Below are 13819 nucleotides of genomic sequence, written 5' to 3'. Positions count from 1 at the left end.
CAGGGGAAAAGATCTCATCAAAGTCAATGCCTTTCTCCTGCTTGAATCCCTTGGCAACCAATCTGGCCTTATACCTCGGTAAAGCATTTGAATCCACTTTGACTTTGTAAACCCACTTGCATGGCAAAACTTTTCTGCCTGCAGGTAGCTGCACCGAGTCCCATGTATCATTTTGAAGTAGGGAGTCCATTTCTGACTGCATGGCTTTCTCCCACTTCCTTTTCTCTGTTCTTCCCATAGCTTCTTTGAAGCTGGAAGGCTCACCACAATCTGTCAGCATGATAAAATCAGCCACATTATTGGCTCCTGGAACAAACCTGGCAGGAGGCCGTTGTACACGGGTGCTCCTCCTAACAAAATGTTCCGGATTAGGCTGCTGTCCAGCTTGTTCGTCATGCATGACGGGTGGCTGTACCACCATATCTGGCTGTTCTACAGCCCCATCTGCTGGCATATCCAGTGGTGCATCATTGGCAAAATTATCAGGCTGATTTTCAGCCTGTGTACCCTCTTGAACAGGGTTATCTGCAGCAGCCTGCTGCTGCATATAAATGGGCATTCTTTGCTGTCCAACATCATCATAAATAACCCTCCTGTATTCCACAGGTTGCACGGGTTCCTTGTGTACACTATCCTCTTTAAAGATGACATCATTGCTGCCTATAATCTTCCGTTTAACGGGATCCCATAACCTGTACCCCATTTCACCTTCGTCACCATAACCCATAAAGATGCATCTGATAGACTTTGGCTCCAGTTTGGTGCGCAGTGCTTTGCGTACATGAGCAAAGCACTCGCAGCCAAATACACGTAAGTGCTTATATGAAGGTGGCTTGCCAGACCACACCTCCTCTGGCACTTTCAACTCCAAAGCCTTGTTTGGCGACCTGTTAATAATGTGAACTGCTGTTTGCACGGCTTTTGCCCAAAAGCCATGGGGTAATGCAGCATAAGACAACATACATCGAACCTTCTCCTGAATAGTTCGATTCATCCGCTCACTTGCACCATTTTGAGATGCATTATGAGGGGCTGTGAGTTCCTGTTTAATGCCCTTAGCTTCGCAAAACTGCACAAAAGCATGTGACACATACTCACCCCCATTATCGGATCTGAGGCATTTCAGCCTACGACCGGTCCGATTCTCAACCTGAGCGACAAACTTCTTGAAAGCATCTAAGGCATCGCCCTTATGCTTCAAGAAATAGACCCACACTCTGCGTGTGGCATCATCAATAAAAGTAATGAAATACTTTGCACCCCCTAGTGATAACTGTGGCATCTCACACAAATCAGTGTGCACTAGATCAAGCGGTGCTCTATTCTGGGGAGTTCTCCTCTTATGAGGAGTCACAGAATGCTTGCCAAATATGCAATGATCACAAGTAGGCAAATCTGAAAAAGAAAGAGACGGCAGATAACCCAAACGTGACAGTTCTTGCATTCCTTTAACAGACATGTGTCCCAACCGGCTATGCCACAATGAAACCTTTGGCAGCTCGGTTATGGCAACAACATGATTACCCACACTGGAAACATAAAGAGGGTACAAGGTATCACTCTTATAACCCTCAGCCACTACAACCAGGCCATCAGTAATCACCCATTTGGAATCGCCAAATGTGGTGTGGTAACCACTGTCATCCAACAAGCCAGTGCTAATCAGATTTTTCTTGATTTGCGGCACATGGCGGACACCATCAAGCATGAATATGTGTCCATCAGGAAATACTATCTGTATACTGCCAATCCCTGCAATCTGACATGCATAGTTGTTCCCAAGATGAACAACTCCATGAGTACCTGTGTAGGAAGTAAACCACTCCCTATGAGGAGTAACATGAAAAGAAGTACCTGAATCCAAGAGCCAGGTGTGCATGTCATGGCCATCAATAACCAAGGTATGTGCAATTACAGCAGAAGAACATAATACCTCATGTCTGTCACTGTCACTGTCCTCTGCTGCAACATTCACTGCATCCAAGTCATCTACCTTGGCCTTGCCTTTGCCTTTGCTTCCACTGCCTGCATCCTTTGTTTCAGCCTTTTTGGCTTTCTGATCCCGTATGAACTTGAAGCACTTAGACTTCACATGTCCCTTCTTGCCACAATAAAAGCATTCAATATCCTTTTTACCACGGGACTGACTGCGGGATTTGGACTTACTAGCAGATCTGCCCTTCTGCTGAGTCCTGCCTCTATCCTGTACCTGCAAGGCATTTGAAGACTTGCTGCTCGCATTATTCTTCCTGCTCATCTCCTCCATAAGGAGAGAGCTCTCTACATCAGCATACATAAGAGTGACATTCGAATTTGACAGGGTGGTCTTGAAAGTGTCCCAACTCTCAGGGAGGGTACACAGCAAGAAAGTAGCCTTGAACTCCTCATCAAGGTTCAATCCCTGTGCAATAAGCTGTGTAAAGATGGCATTGAACTCACTCAAGTGTGAGGTCATAGCTGTACCTTCCTTCATGCGAAGATCAACCAGCTTCTTCAACCAATAAACCTTACTAGCTGAACTCTTTTGGGCATATAACTCTGCTAGCCTCTGCCATAGGCCATAAGAGGTCTTTTCAGCCTGAACATTGAACACAAGAGTATCAGAAATAGTAAGCATGATAGCTGCCCTTGCGGACAAATCAAGCTCTTCCCAGTCATCATTTGTCATGTCAGATGGCTTGACACCCTTCACCCTTATGGGCTTAGAAATCTTCTTTAACAGAAGTACATTCAAACATTGTTCTGCCCATAATGCATAATTGTGTGCCCCTTCCAACTTCTTTATGTTCAGAATTGATGATTCACTTCCCCCTGATGCCATATCAGATAAGGAAAGTATCTGACTCCCTGTAAGTCAAAAAAGGACTGAATAGAGTTCTGATTTCTCAGAAAAACCTGCTCTATCAAGAGCCAGAAGCACTCACAATAGTGCTGTTTTTACTGTCAAAAGAATCTCCAGCAAAACAGTAAATTTCCTCCAGTTACTGTACCTTCTGACACACTGTACCGTGCTCAAATAGGCATAAAATTCTGATTTCTCAGAAAAAACAGTAAGTTCAGAATGCTGCAGTTGCTCCACAAGTGCTTTAACAGTGCATCATCAGCTGACAAAGCACAAAACACTGCTATACTGATCACTTCTCCCACCTCAGATGAGGTATGCACTGATTTAATATGCATAAACCACTTGGCATACACTGTTTTGTTTACTGAAAAAAAAGGAGGCTCCAGATACTTCAGGCTGTCACAAACCTGCAACAGAAAATGGGACAAATCCCAAGCAATCACCCTTCTGCCAAGGGGATAAAAGGCATCTGAAGATCTCTGACAGTAACCCAAGTGCTCTCAAGCAAAATCTGAGCAAAAGCCCTTTGATCTGACACCTGAACCAAGTGAAGAACACCTCAACACTGAGGTAGCATACAAAATGTAAATCTCTCTGACAAAATCAACTAACAGTGTAATGCAAATACTGCCCTGTGTAGAAATGACATACACAGATCCCAACGTACAAACACTCAATGAGGAACCTTTTGAGCACTGTCAACGATGGACAGTTAGGGACCGAGTAAACTCGATGCGCCCTGGCCAAGCGTGGCTCAACTGAGGTTCTCTGAGTGTTGCACAAGAAATGTGACCTGCAAGAAAATGTCACCTCGACACTGCGGAAATCGAGACAAATGTGTGCTCTCTGGCACCACAATGCCTCAAGGCATACAAAGCATCAACTGCCGGGCAAAAGCCCTATGATCTGCTCACCCGTAAACTGAGATTCAAACCCAGTAAAAGCATATGTCCTCTGCAAAATCAAGGCATTACCTTCCCAAAACAAAATAACTGTGCAATCAACCACACACTGTGGTTCTGTTCACCTCAAGCACGAGGGAGATGAAGGTACTTGTTGTACTTTCAAGAAAACACAGTTTTGAGAACTGAAAGATGATCCTGAATGAAGAGCAGAGTGCTCTTTCTCCTTCTCTTTTTCTCCAAAAAAAAACTGATGTACCTGCTGTACTTTTGTACCAGTGTACTTGTGCAGTACTTGTGCAGAGTACCTGTGTACCTGCTGTACTTCTGCAGAGTTCAGAAAAAAAAAATTCCGAAAAATGTACGTCTCTTGCTGCAGATCTTGACGAAGGAGAATAGGCGCAGATCCCTTCCTATCGCAATCCGTACGGAGGTCCGTACGGTACGGACGACTGCTGTCCGTACGGCTGTACGGACGACCGTACGTCCGTACACCTGCGCGCCGCCTCTGTGTTCGCACAGCCTGCGCCCACGCGTGCGCGCTGCCTTGCCTGCTCGCAGCTGTTGCAGCTGCTGGCGCTGTTCGGCACCGCCTTGCCCTGCTGCAGATCGCGACCCTGCCCGCACTACCCCGCTGCAAACCTGCGCTGGTACCCTGCGCTGCCGATGCAGCTGCTGCCTTGCTGGCCACTTGGGCAAAGAGGTAGGGGGAGTGGGTAGTCAGGGGTAGAGAGGGAGGGGTAGGCTCTGATACCAATTGAAGGGCCGGAAAGAGGAAGAAGAGCAAGAGGGAGAGAGTGTGAGAGAGAGAGAGACTCAAATGTGCGGGTGTGAAGTGATGAGCCACACCACAAACTCTTTAGTTTTATTAGGATTAGGTTTTACCCTATGACTGTCTTAAGACAGTCATAGGTGTCCTATCTTTAATAAAGGGGTGGCAATGTGCCTTTACCCCAACAAAGGGCATGCTCCAGCCAAGCTCAAGCATCAGGGCGTGGATTTTTTGTACAGATTAGCCTCACCTTCTTGTCACCTACAAGGAGGCATTCAACATACCCTAGTTCCAGCTTTAGCAGAAGGGGAAGTCAAGGGCATGCTCCAGCCCAAAGACATGCTATTAGGTCTGTTATAGCAGGCACAAAGGAGCAAGAGACAGTCAGCAGAACTAGCTTCCAATGAGTAGCAGGAGGGTCTGCAGGGCCTGGCCAGCTCGCAGACCAGGCTGCCCTGTAGCGGACCAGTCAGTGTCTGAGGAAAATGCCATAAAAACAGTAGCCAGCCCTATTCCAATTCAGTGAGATCCAGATCCCCCCGCCTCAGCCTATGCAGTAGCCTATATAGCAGGCTCTGGCCCCTTGTATCAGTCAGGAGGAGGGAGGAGCAGATCTGCCACTCTCCACCAACCTAGAGGAAGCCCTGCTTCATCTTGTAAACAGCCCAGTGGCTTGTCTTGTACTACAGTATTACAAGGGGATTTCTAGCCCTTTTTTGTCTACAGCACACTCTTTATTCAGCACATGCGTCTGCTTCCGTTTAACAGTTGACAGGTTAATGAGAGAATAGTTAGCTTGGTTGGTTGCCCATTACCTGTCCCTTGTATCATTTAATCCATAGAAAACTGACCTGTAATACGATTCGCTGGGTTAAAAACAAGCATCTTGTCGATGAGATCTATTGCTTCCACATTGATGTGAGGGTACTTTTGAGCAAGGGGCTGTCTAGCATAACGAGGAAGCTGTCTGATGTATCTGCGAGCATTGTCACTTCTCAAAAACCCCAGGTCTGCATCATTAGGAGAGCCAATCAACTGCATAAACCCATTCAATGCAGATCAAGCCAAAGTTAGAGACTATTGTTACAGATTGAAACAAAATGGAGAATACACCAGCAGAACGACTGGAACAAGCATATCTGCTCTTTAGATTTCCAATTCATCGCACAGGAGCTACCTCTGTGATAAGACGCAGTTGTTGAACATAATCCCTCCCTGGAAACAGTGCCTCCCGGTTCAGTATTTCCATAAATATACAACCCACAGACCACACATCAATTGCAGCAGTGTATTCTGAGCAGTTCAGTAATAATTCTGGTGCTCGATACCAGCGGGTGACAACATATTCAGTCATGAAATCTGTCTCAGATGTCGTGCGAGCAAGTCCAAAGTCAGCGATCTTCAAATCGCAGTTGGCATTAAGAAGCAAATTGCTAGGCTTTAAATCCCGGTGAAGAATATTCGCAGAATGGATGTACTTTAAACCTCGTAATAACTGGTACAAGAAATACTGCACAAAAGGGCAATCATAACAATAAAACCACTGCAAGAAAGCAATATATCTTTCACACACAGTGAACCAAACAGACAAACAGAATCACTTTTCAAAACATTGCACCAATTGAGTAACATTAGCTGTGCATACATGGGATTATCTGCAACCATCAATCGGCAATTTTCATGTATGTAAATCAGCACAGCTACTGTTCCTTTCATTACAGAGGCATCTTGCTTGCAAGAACAAGCTGAACAATATAATGACATTTCATGGAGTACCAACAACAATGGTCTAGATGCCCTACGATAGGAACAAGAAGAAGTCAACCGCAAATCGACTCCCTAGTGTATAGCCTTTGACAACAAGTCTTGCCTTGAACTTATCCAAGGTCTCATAGGATTTATACTTGGCGCAATAAACCCACTTGGTTCCAATTAACTTCCTCTTCCAAAGTTGTTAACCAGATTCCACGTACATTTCTTCAAATGGGCCTCCATTTTTCTTCCATGTCAGCCCGGCACTCTGGAATTCCTTCTGCTTCCTCAAAAGTCTTTGGTTCAACAATCTTCTCAATCTGAATCATCAGAGCATAGTTCACAATCGGAGCTTTTCTTTGAGATCTCCTTAGCTCTGAGCTGTTCTCTGGAATGTCTCCCTTTGAATCTTCAGTCTCGAGATCTTTCATTTCCCTTTCTTGTGTAATAGCAAGCCTGGGTCTCTGAAGAGTAACAACTCGCGCCTCTGGTGCAGTTGTTTGTGGATCAAATTATGTTGCCTAGAAGACTACATCACTGCTAACCCACTAGCTTCTTTGTCTCTCTGGAATGCCTTGAGAATGTCTACAGCTAGTCCCGGCCCATCTGCACACACTGGGGCTTCTGCTAGCCTGCAGATCTGCCCTAAACCAGGGCCACTGCCAGCTCCAGTTGCTGGCCTGGGTAGCCCACACGATCACCCTAAAATAACAACAGCAGCAAATTGCAGTGTTCTATCAGGTTTTCAGACTCCTATAACAGTTTTGGAACAGCTTTGTCAATCAAAAGTCTGATTTTCATGCTTTGGAAATTGTCGCAAATCTTGGTACCAGCTTTTGTGGAGTGTGAGAGTTTTACTTTTGTGTTTGATTTCTGATAACTTTTGATCATAAGTGGACCACAAATGCCATCTCTTAGCCACAAGCTGATTAGTGGAGCCTACAAGCTGATTTTGGTCCTTCACTCATTGGATGCTAATATATATATTTTAACCCTTGTACTGAATGGTTAACTCGTATCAGCTTTTTATTACACTTATCTTACGGTATACCTGATAAGAAAATTCGCATGTTTCAGATGACTGCTATTTGCTCTTGCAAAGGAGCAGGTAGGGGGAAGGGGGTGGGGGTTTGCGGTTCTAGATTTTATAGGAGCTAGCGTGAAAGATGGGAATGGGGAAAGTATTTGTACAAGGGTAGGGAATCTTCTTATCATGCAAGCAATATACAAGGATCCTCTTTTTAATCGTGAATGCAGATCTTAAGGTATGAGTGAGATCCCTTCTGTTGGCGGGAGCGTGAAGATGCCCAAGCGTGATGCTGCTTGTATCACATAAAACAAAAGTACAATAGAAAGTAGCCATGGAGTACTTTTAGACAGGGTTAACCTTAATGGTACACGTTCACACATGGATGGGGGAACAACCTCCTAGAGAGGAAAAAATGTCCCAAGCGACTAACTCAAGGTCCACTAACATCACTACTACAAGTCTACAGATCCCCCCCTGTCCAGGGATCATGTGACGGATCAATTTGGGAAAGGCAGCAGGTTCATAAGCTTGTGAAAAGCTTCAAATTTTCACGAGGAAGTGCATTCACGAAGAATCGGCCACATTATCAGGTGTAGATACATAGATCATGCTGATCTCATCTGCTGACACTCTTTCCTTGACATAGTGATAGTGTGCTTAATGTGAGCATGAAACACCCATCAATTTGTAGCAGTCAACACCACCATCAGCTTTTCTCTTAAGCTATAAACGCACTTGTTACCAATAGTTTTCTTTCCAAAACGCAGATCTATAACATACCAAGTGTCATTCTTTAGTAGGAAACCATATTTGAATGTGTCCCCCAATCAAAGCATGATCAATAAAGAGTCCATATGCATGATGAGTTGCTGTACATGTCCTAGATGGTAATGGATTAACCATCCCGCTGTCACATAGTGTTTCTAACAGCCATTTAGGCACCGTTTGGATGCTTGAACTGCTGTCATTTCCTCATCCACTGTATCTCCTCCACAATTGCCTCACCTATAGGCTGATCTGTAGGCATAATAGCAGACTCAACATCTGTCAAAACAGGCTGCTGTTCTGCTGTTATGGGCTGCATTTCAGCACCATGATGTGTATCTGCACATCTGGCTGACTCATATTGTACAGGGACAACAAGGAATTATACGCATTCTGTGGACAGACCTGTTGCTGTTTTGTGATGACAGCAACGGCTGAACTGAGTTCTGCACAAATGTCAAATACAACATCTTTACTGACTATGATCCGCCTAGTGGCCGGATGGTAGAGTCTGTACCCTTTGCTTTCCAAATTGTAACCCACAAAAATGCATTTTACAGCCTTGTCATTAAGCTTGGTCCTTTGTTCCTGAGGCACAAGTGCATATGCAACTCACCCAAAAACTCTGAAACTGTAGGCTGATATCAAACCAAGCTTCATAAGGAGTGATTGTTTGCAAAGCTTTGTTGGGCATCATAAGGACCCCCCGAAGGTCTTTATTCATGAAAGAGAATCTCAGTACAAAGTTCAGTGTAGAGCTGTGTTATAGAGATTCAAAACGTGAATTGTTTTACAAGAGCTCATGGCTCATTCATTTGGCAACATGCCACTTGTCAAAATAATTAACTACATTTTAGTTACATGCCACAAAGGGCAAAAAATCTAGGGTCTTCCTAGCCCCTGGGTCATACAGACACCTCCTGGCTGCGCATAGAGCTCCAAAGCGCTTGGGTTCTCAACCCCGCTTGGTTCCTGCAATTAATAAACTAAATGGCACCCATTAAAGGTTGTCGCCTTGCATGCAAATAATAATCCGTAGACTAATCCTAGTCACTGTGGGTGTCCCCACCAAGCAAACATATGAACAAAACATAGAACACAATTCTTAATCGACCAAGGTCAATCCTCTTGGTCGTAACTAAGGGGCTTGACCATCAGTCAGAGCGCCTTAATTATGGCCAAAGGTTAGGCTTACTTAACCGAGGTTAAGTTTCTTTGACCGAAGTCAAGACTTTGACCAAATGAAAGTAACTCTTTGAACTTAAATAAAAAAATAAATCATTAATTATGCTCAATAGATTGTCAACTTATGCTTTGACTTTGGAATATTTACAGCTTGGTGACATCCCCTCGGCTTCTATTTAGTTGACCTCAACTGAAAAGCTTCCTTGTAAATATTCAAAAGCTGTGGATGATCAGACAACATGTCTTCATCATCTGCTCTAGCTGAAGGACCTCCTCCAGCTCATCCACTTCTAGTGGATCCTCTATTACTAGCTCTGTAGACTTTGGTCCCTGAAATTTCTTTAGAAGACTCACATGAAAAGCATTGTGAATCCTCCAATGCTCTGGCAGTGCCAACTTGTATGCAACCTCATTAATCTCTTCTGTAACCCTGAAAGGGCCATAGTATCTGGGAGATAACTTTGCATACACCTTTTGCTTGTCTTTTAGCTTGCAATAAAGCTCTCCAAAATAGATGGGTGATTCTGGGATCTCGATCACTGACAATGGACTTAGGCATACCATGGTGCTTAAAGATCTCTGCCATGAAAAGCTTAGCCATATGGTTTTGCGAACCGGAATGAAATGAGCTTGCTTGCTTGCTGAATCTATCAATCATAGTCCATTGCTGAATCTATCAATGATAGTCCAAATCCTATCATTCCCTGACTTTGATCTCGGCAAATCAAAAATGAAGCCCATTGCAATACTTTCCCACGGTGCCTGAGGCACGGGAAGAGGCATAAGTAGTCCAGGTGCCTTCCGTCTATCATATTTCACTTTCTGACAGATAAGGCATTCTGTGACAAACTGGTGTATATCTTTCCACATCCCTGGTCAAAAGAAATACATCTCTAGTGCTTGAGGCAGTCATCTTTCATTAGATACCCATCGTTCACGGAATAGTAACTGGTAGACTGCCCCTCTTGCACTTGCTGTAAAATCTCACCAAAATCTGCATCATTAGCAAATTGCTCCCTCATGTCTTCCAAATGCCGATGATAAGCAATAGTCACATTGTTCACCAGCGGTCTTCGAGACAAGGCCTTTGCCACTCTATTCCTAACTCCCAGAGTATGGACAATCTGAAAATGATACATTGACAGCATGTTTGCCCATTTCATATGCTTCTCGGAGAGCGTTGTTTGAGTCAAGAAATATCTTAGACTTTGGTGATCCGTTTTAACAGTAAAGTCTACACCCAAAAGATAATGCTTCCATGTATGGATGGCATGAGTTACAGACAGCAACTCTTTCTCATAGATTCCCAAATATCTCTCTACATCCCGGAGTCTCTTGCTCTTATAGGCCACTACATGACCATTCTGATGCAATGCAGCCCCAACACACTCCCCCCAAGCATCACAATCCACATCAAATGGCTGATACAAATCTGGAACTATCAAGATTGGCTCTGTGGTCAATCTCTCTTTGAGTGTGGTGAATGATGTCTTTTGTGGAATGCCCCATCTGAAAGCTGCATTTTTCTTAGTAAGGTCGTGAAGTGGAGCGGCTATATCCACAAAATGCCTGATAAATCTTCTATTGTAAGAACACAGGCCTAGGAAACTACGGACTTCATGCATAGTCTTCAGCTCTGGCCATTCTTGAATGGCTTGGATCTTTGCCATGAAGAATTCACTTTTCTTTATATGCCATCTTTGGATATTATATGCCCCAAGTAATGGATCTCTCCCAAGAAGAATTCACTTTTCTTGCTGTTTGCATAGAGCTGGTGATTTCTTAGCTCTTGAAATAATGTAGCAAGATGTTCCTTGTGCTCTTCTTCGCACTTAGAAAAAACAATAATATCATCGAAGAAGGTACCCGTGAACTGTCTGTAAGGTTGGAAGATACAATCCATCATCCTATTGAAAGTAGCTAGGGCATTAGTCAATCCAAAAGGCATCACCAGATACTCATACAACCCAAAAGTAGTATGCGTTGTCTTATGCACATGCTGCGGCTGTATCCTCACTTGGTGATAGCCACTCTTCAAGTCTATCCTGCTGAAAACTAAAGCCCCATTTAACTAATCCAACACATCATCAATGCGCGGAATAGGGAATCTATTCTTGATGGTCATTTTGTTTAGTGCATGGTAATCGACGCACGTACGGAATGAACCATCTTTCTTCTGTACCAGCAATATAGGGGAGCAAAAAGGAGAAGAACTAGGCTGAATTAACCCCTTGGACAACAAGTCCTGCACCTGGGCCATAATTTCTTCTCGCTGAGTTGCACTAACTCTATATGGGGGCCTATTAGGTGGCTCACTGCCAGGAATGAGTTCTATGCCATGATCTTCAGGTCTCTTAGGGGATAACTCCCCTGGCAAAGTGTCTCAAAAGCAATCTTTAAAATTTTAAAGAAACTGAAATTTATTTTGATTTGCCTCACTTATTTCAGTATGCATTTCAACATCTCTCTCTTTTACAACAACCATGAAAGCTGAAATTGCAGAATTTATTTCTTTTGCAACAGAACCATTTAATACAATGGGAATAGTTTCTCCTTTATTCCTAGCAACCACACGCTGTACTTTGCCCCTATGTACAAACTCCAACACTCTCTGAAGAGTCAACTTCACTGCCTTGCGATGGAACCAAGGCATACTTAAAACCACATCGTGATGTTTCAATGGAGAGATGGAAAAGTCTTCATGATCCACATAACTCTATACATGAAGACAGAGCATCCCTATCAAGGGAGTGATTGGCATAGGGTTCCCACAGAACATCTGGTCAGCATCCAAAGCCCTGCCCAACTCCTCCGTCTTTATTCCCAACCTCGGGGCTAAATCCTCTGATATAAAGTTATCTGTAGCCCCTGGATCAAATAAAATCAACGCTTGCTGGTCTCTGATCTTGCCCCATGATAGCAGCAATTCTCGTTCCTCTGGGTTTGAAACACGACCCAGTACATCCGAAATTCCTCCCGCCATTGGTTTATGCTTATGCAGTCCTCGTGGCTTCTCTGCCTCTTTTCCCTTCGGATTTGAAGGCTTTTCTAGGCACTAGCCAGCCACATGACCCCTCTTTGCCGCATCTAAAGCATTTACCCTTTTTCCTAAAAGTTTCAATTTGTTCAGGGGTAAATTGTGGTCTTCCCTTATAGGCCCTTTGTATTTGGTTTCCCCTCGGCTTCTAAGGCTGAAATCCCCTCTTCTGAGCCTTGGGAAACTCTCTTGTTTCAGAATTGGGAGTCGCTGACTTTTTATCCCCCGGTATCCCTGCCTGTAGTGACGGGACAATGGTAGGATCTTGCATATATATAAGATTGGCCACATTGGTTGGATGCATAATATCTTTGATATCCTTAGTGTTCACTTGGGCCTCTATCTTTGGAGTGAGTCTTGCCCGATACTTTCTGAGTTGACTCTTATCACAAATTTTCTTGAGAGGTGAAACCTGCAAATATGAGTCCCAAAATTGCTGATTATAAGACTCAACTATATCTTGTGCTTCCATATGCATACTCTCCCAACCAAGCCATGGCACCCATTAAAGGTTAGCGCCTTGCATGCAAATAATAATCCGTAAACTAATCCTAGTTATTGTGGGTGTCCCCACCAAGCAAACATATGAACAAAACATAGAACACAATTCTTAGTCGACCAAGGTCAACCCTCTTGGTCATAATTAAGGGGCTTGCCCATTAGTCAGAGTGCCTTAATTATGGCCAAGTCTCTCCAACCGAAGTTGGCGCACCTTGGTTAATGAGGTTAACCTTCTTGGCGTGAGCCAAGTCTCGTTGACCGAAGTCAACACTCTCTGATCGAAGTCAACGCTTTGGTTTCTTGGTTAACCGTGGTTAACCATCTTGGTCGAAGCTGAGTCTCCCTAACCGAGGTTAGGCTTACTTAACCGAAGTTAAGTTTCTTTGACCGAAGTCAAGACTTTGACGAAATGAAAGTAACTCTTTGAACATAATTAAATAAATAAAGAACTCATTAATTATGATCAATGGTCAACTTATGCTTTGACTTTGGAATATTTACAGCTTGGTGGCAATGGCCTCCAACCAAAACTTATTGGGTAGCCTCTCCCCCCTGGCGACCGCGGTTGCCAGCCTTGCCATCTCCATGAGAGACCAATTCCTCTCAACCACACCATTTTGCTTGAGGCATGCTCTATCTACCTTATATGAAGAAAAATCCTTTGACATAGTCTCTCTTCCCCCCAAGCGAGACAAACAAGTCATGCTGTGAAATGATCTTCTTGCTAGCACCACTATCAAAATACCAGACATGTGAATCTGAAACTGAAAGGCATAAATCATGAACAAAAGGATCATAGTTGCATTACACGATGAAAGCCCACTCATGTGCATAGTTCACAAATTCCTTCTTTTCACCACTAATGGTGATGCATCTATCAATGCTTCCTTCTTCTTGTCCTTGACCAAGCTTACAAAAGTAATTGCATTTGGCTTTCTTTTTGGGTTTCTTAACCCTCTTCTGTGCATCCTTGCTAAAGGAAAGGGCTGCATCACTCTTGGGATGCTAACCCTCATGTGGATGAGGCTCT

At 43.9% G+C, this 13819-nt stretch overlaps 1 protein-coding gene across 5 annotated transcripts in view; it reads right to left on the bottom strand.

Annotated features, from left to right (window-relative positions):
- The window catches only part of LOC147882349 (mitogen-activated protein kinase 4b-like), a 56534-nt gene that overhangs the window by 14700 nt on the left and 28015 nt on the right, over window positions 1–13819 (bottom strand). For all 5 annotated transcript variants that reach the window (XM_087400811.1, XM_087400814.1, XM_087400812.1 and 2 more), the window contains 2 exons: window positions 5697–6029; window positions 5371–5554 (listed from right to left, as the gene is read on the bottom strand). In XM_087400811.1, the coding sequence (XP_087256937.1) occupies window positions 5371–5554; window positions 5697–6029 (517 nt within the window). The remainder of the gene's footprint in view (window positions 1–5370; window positions 5555–5696; window positions 6030–13819) is intronic.

Source organism: Dipteris shenzhenensis, chromosome 29 (assembly GCF_047967505.1).
Source record: "Dipteris shenzhenensis isolate YYH24624 ecotype China chromosome 29, Dip_SZ_1.0, whole genome shotgun sequence".
In the NCBI taxonomy this organism is placed as follows: domain Eukaryota; kingdom Viridiplantae; phylum Streptophyta; class Polypodiopsida; order Gleicheniales; family Dipteridaceae; genus Dipteris; species Dipteris shenzhenensis.
Note: the sequence above shows the minus strand (reverse complement) of the source record. Positions and strands in the feature narration are given on the sequence as shown.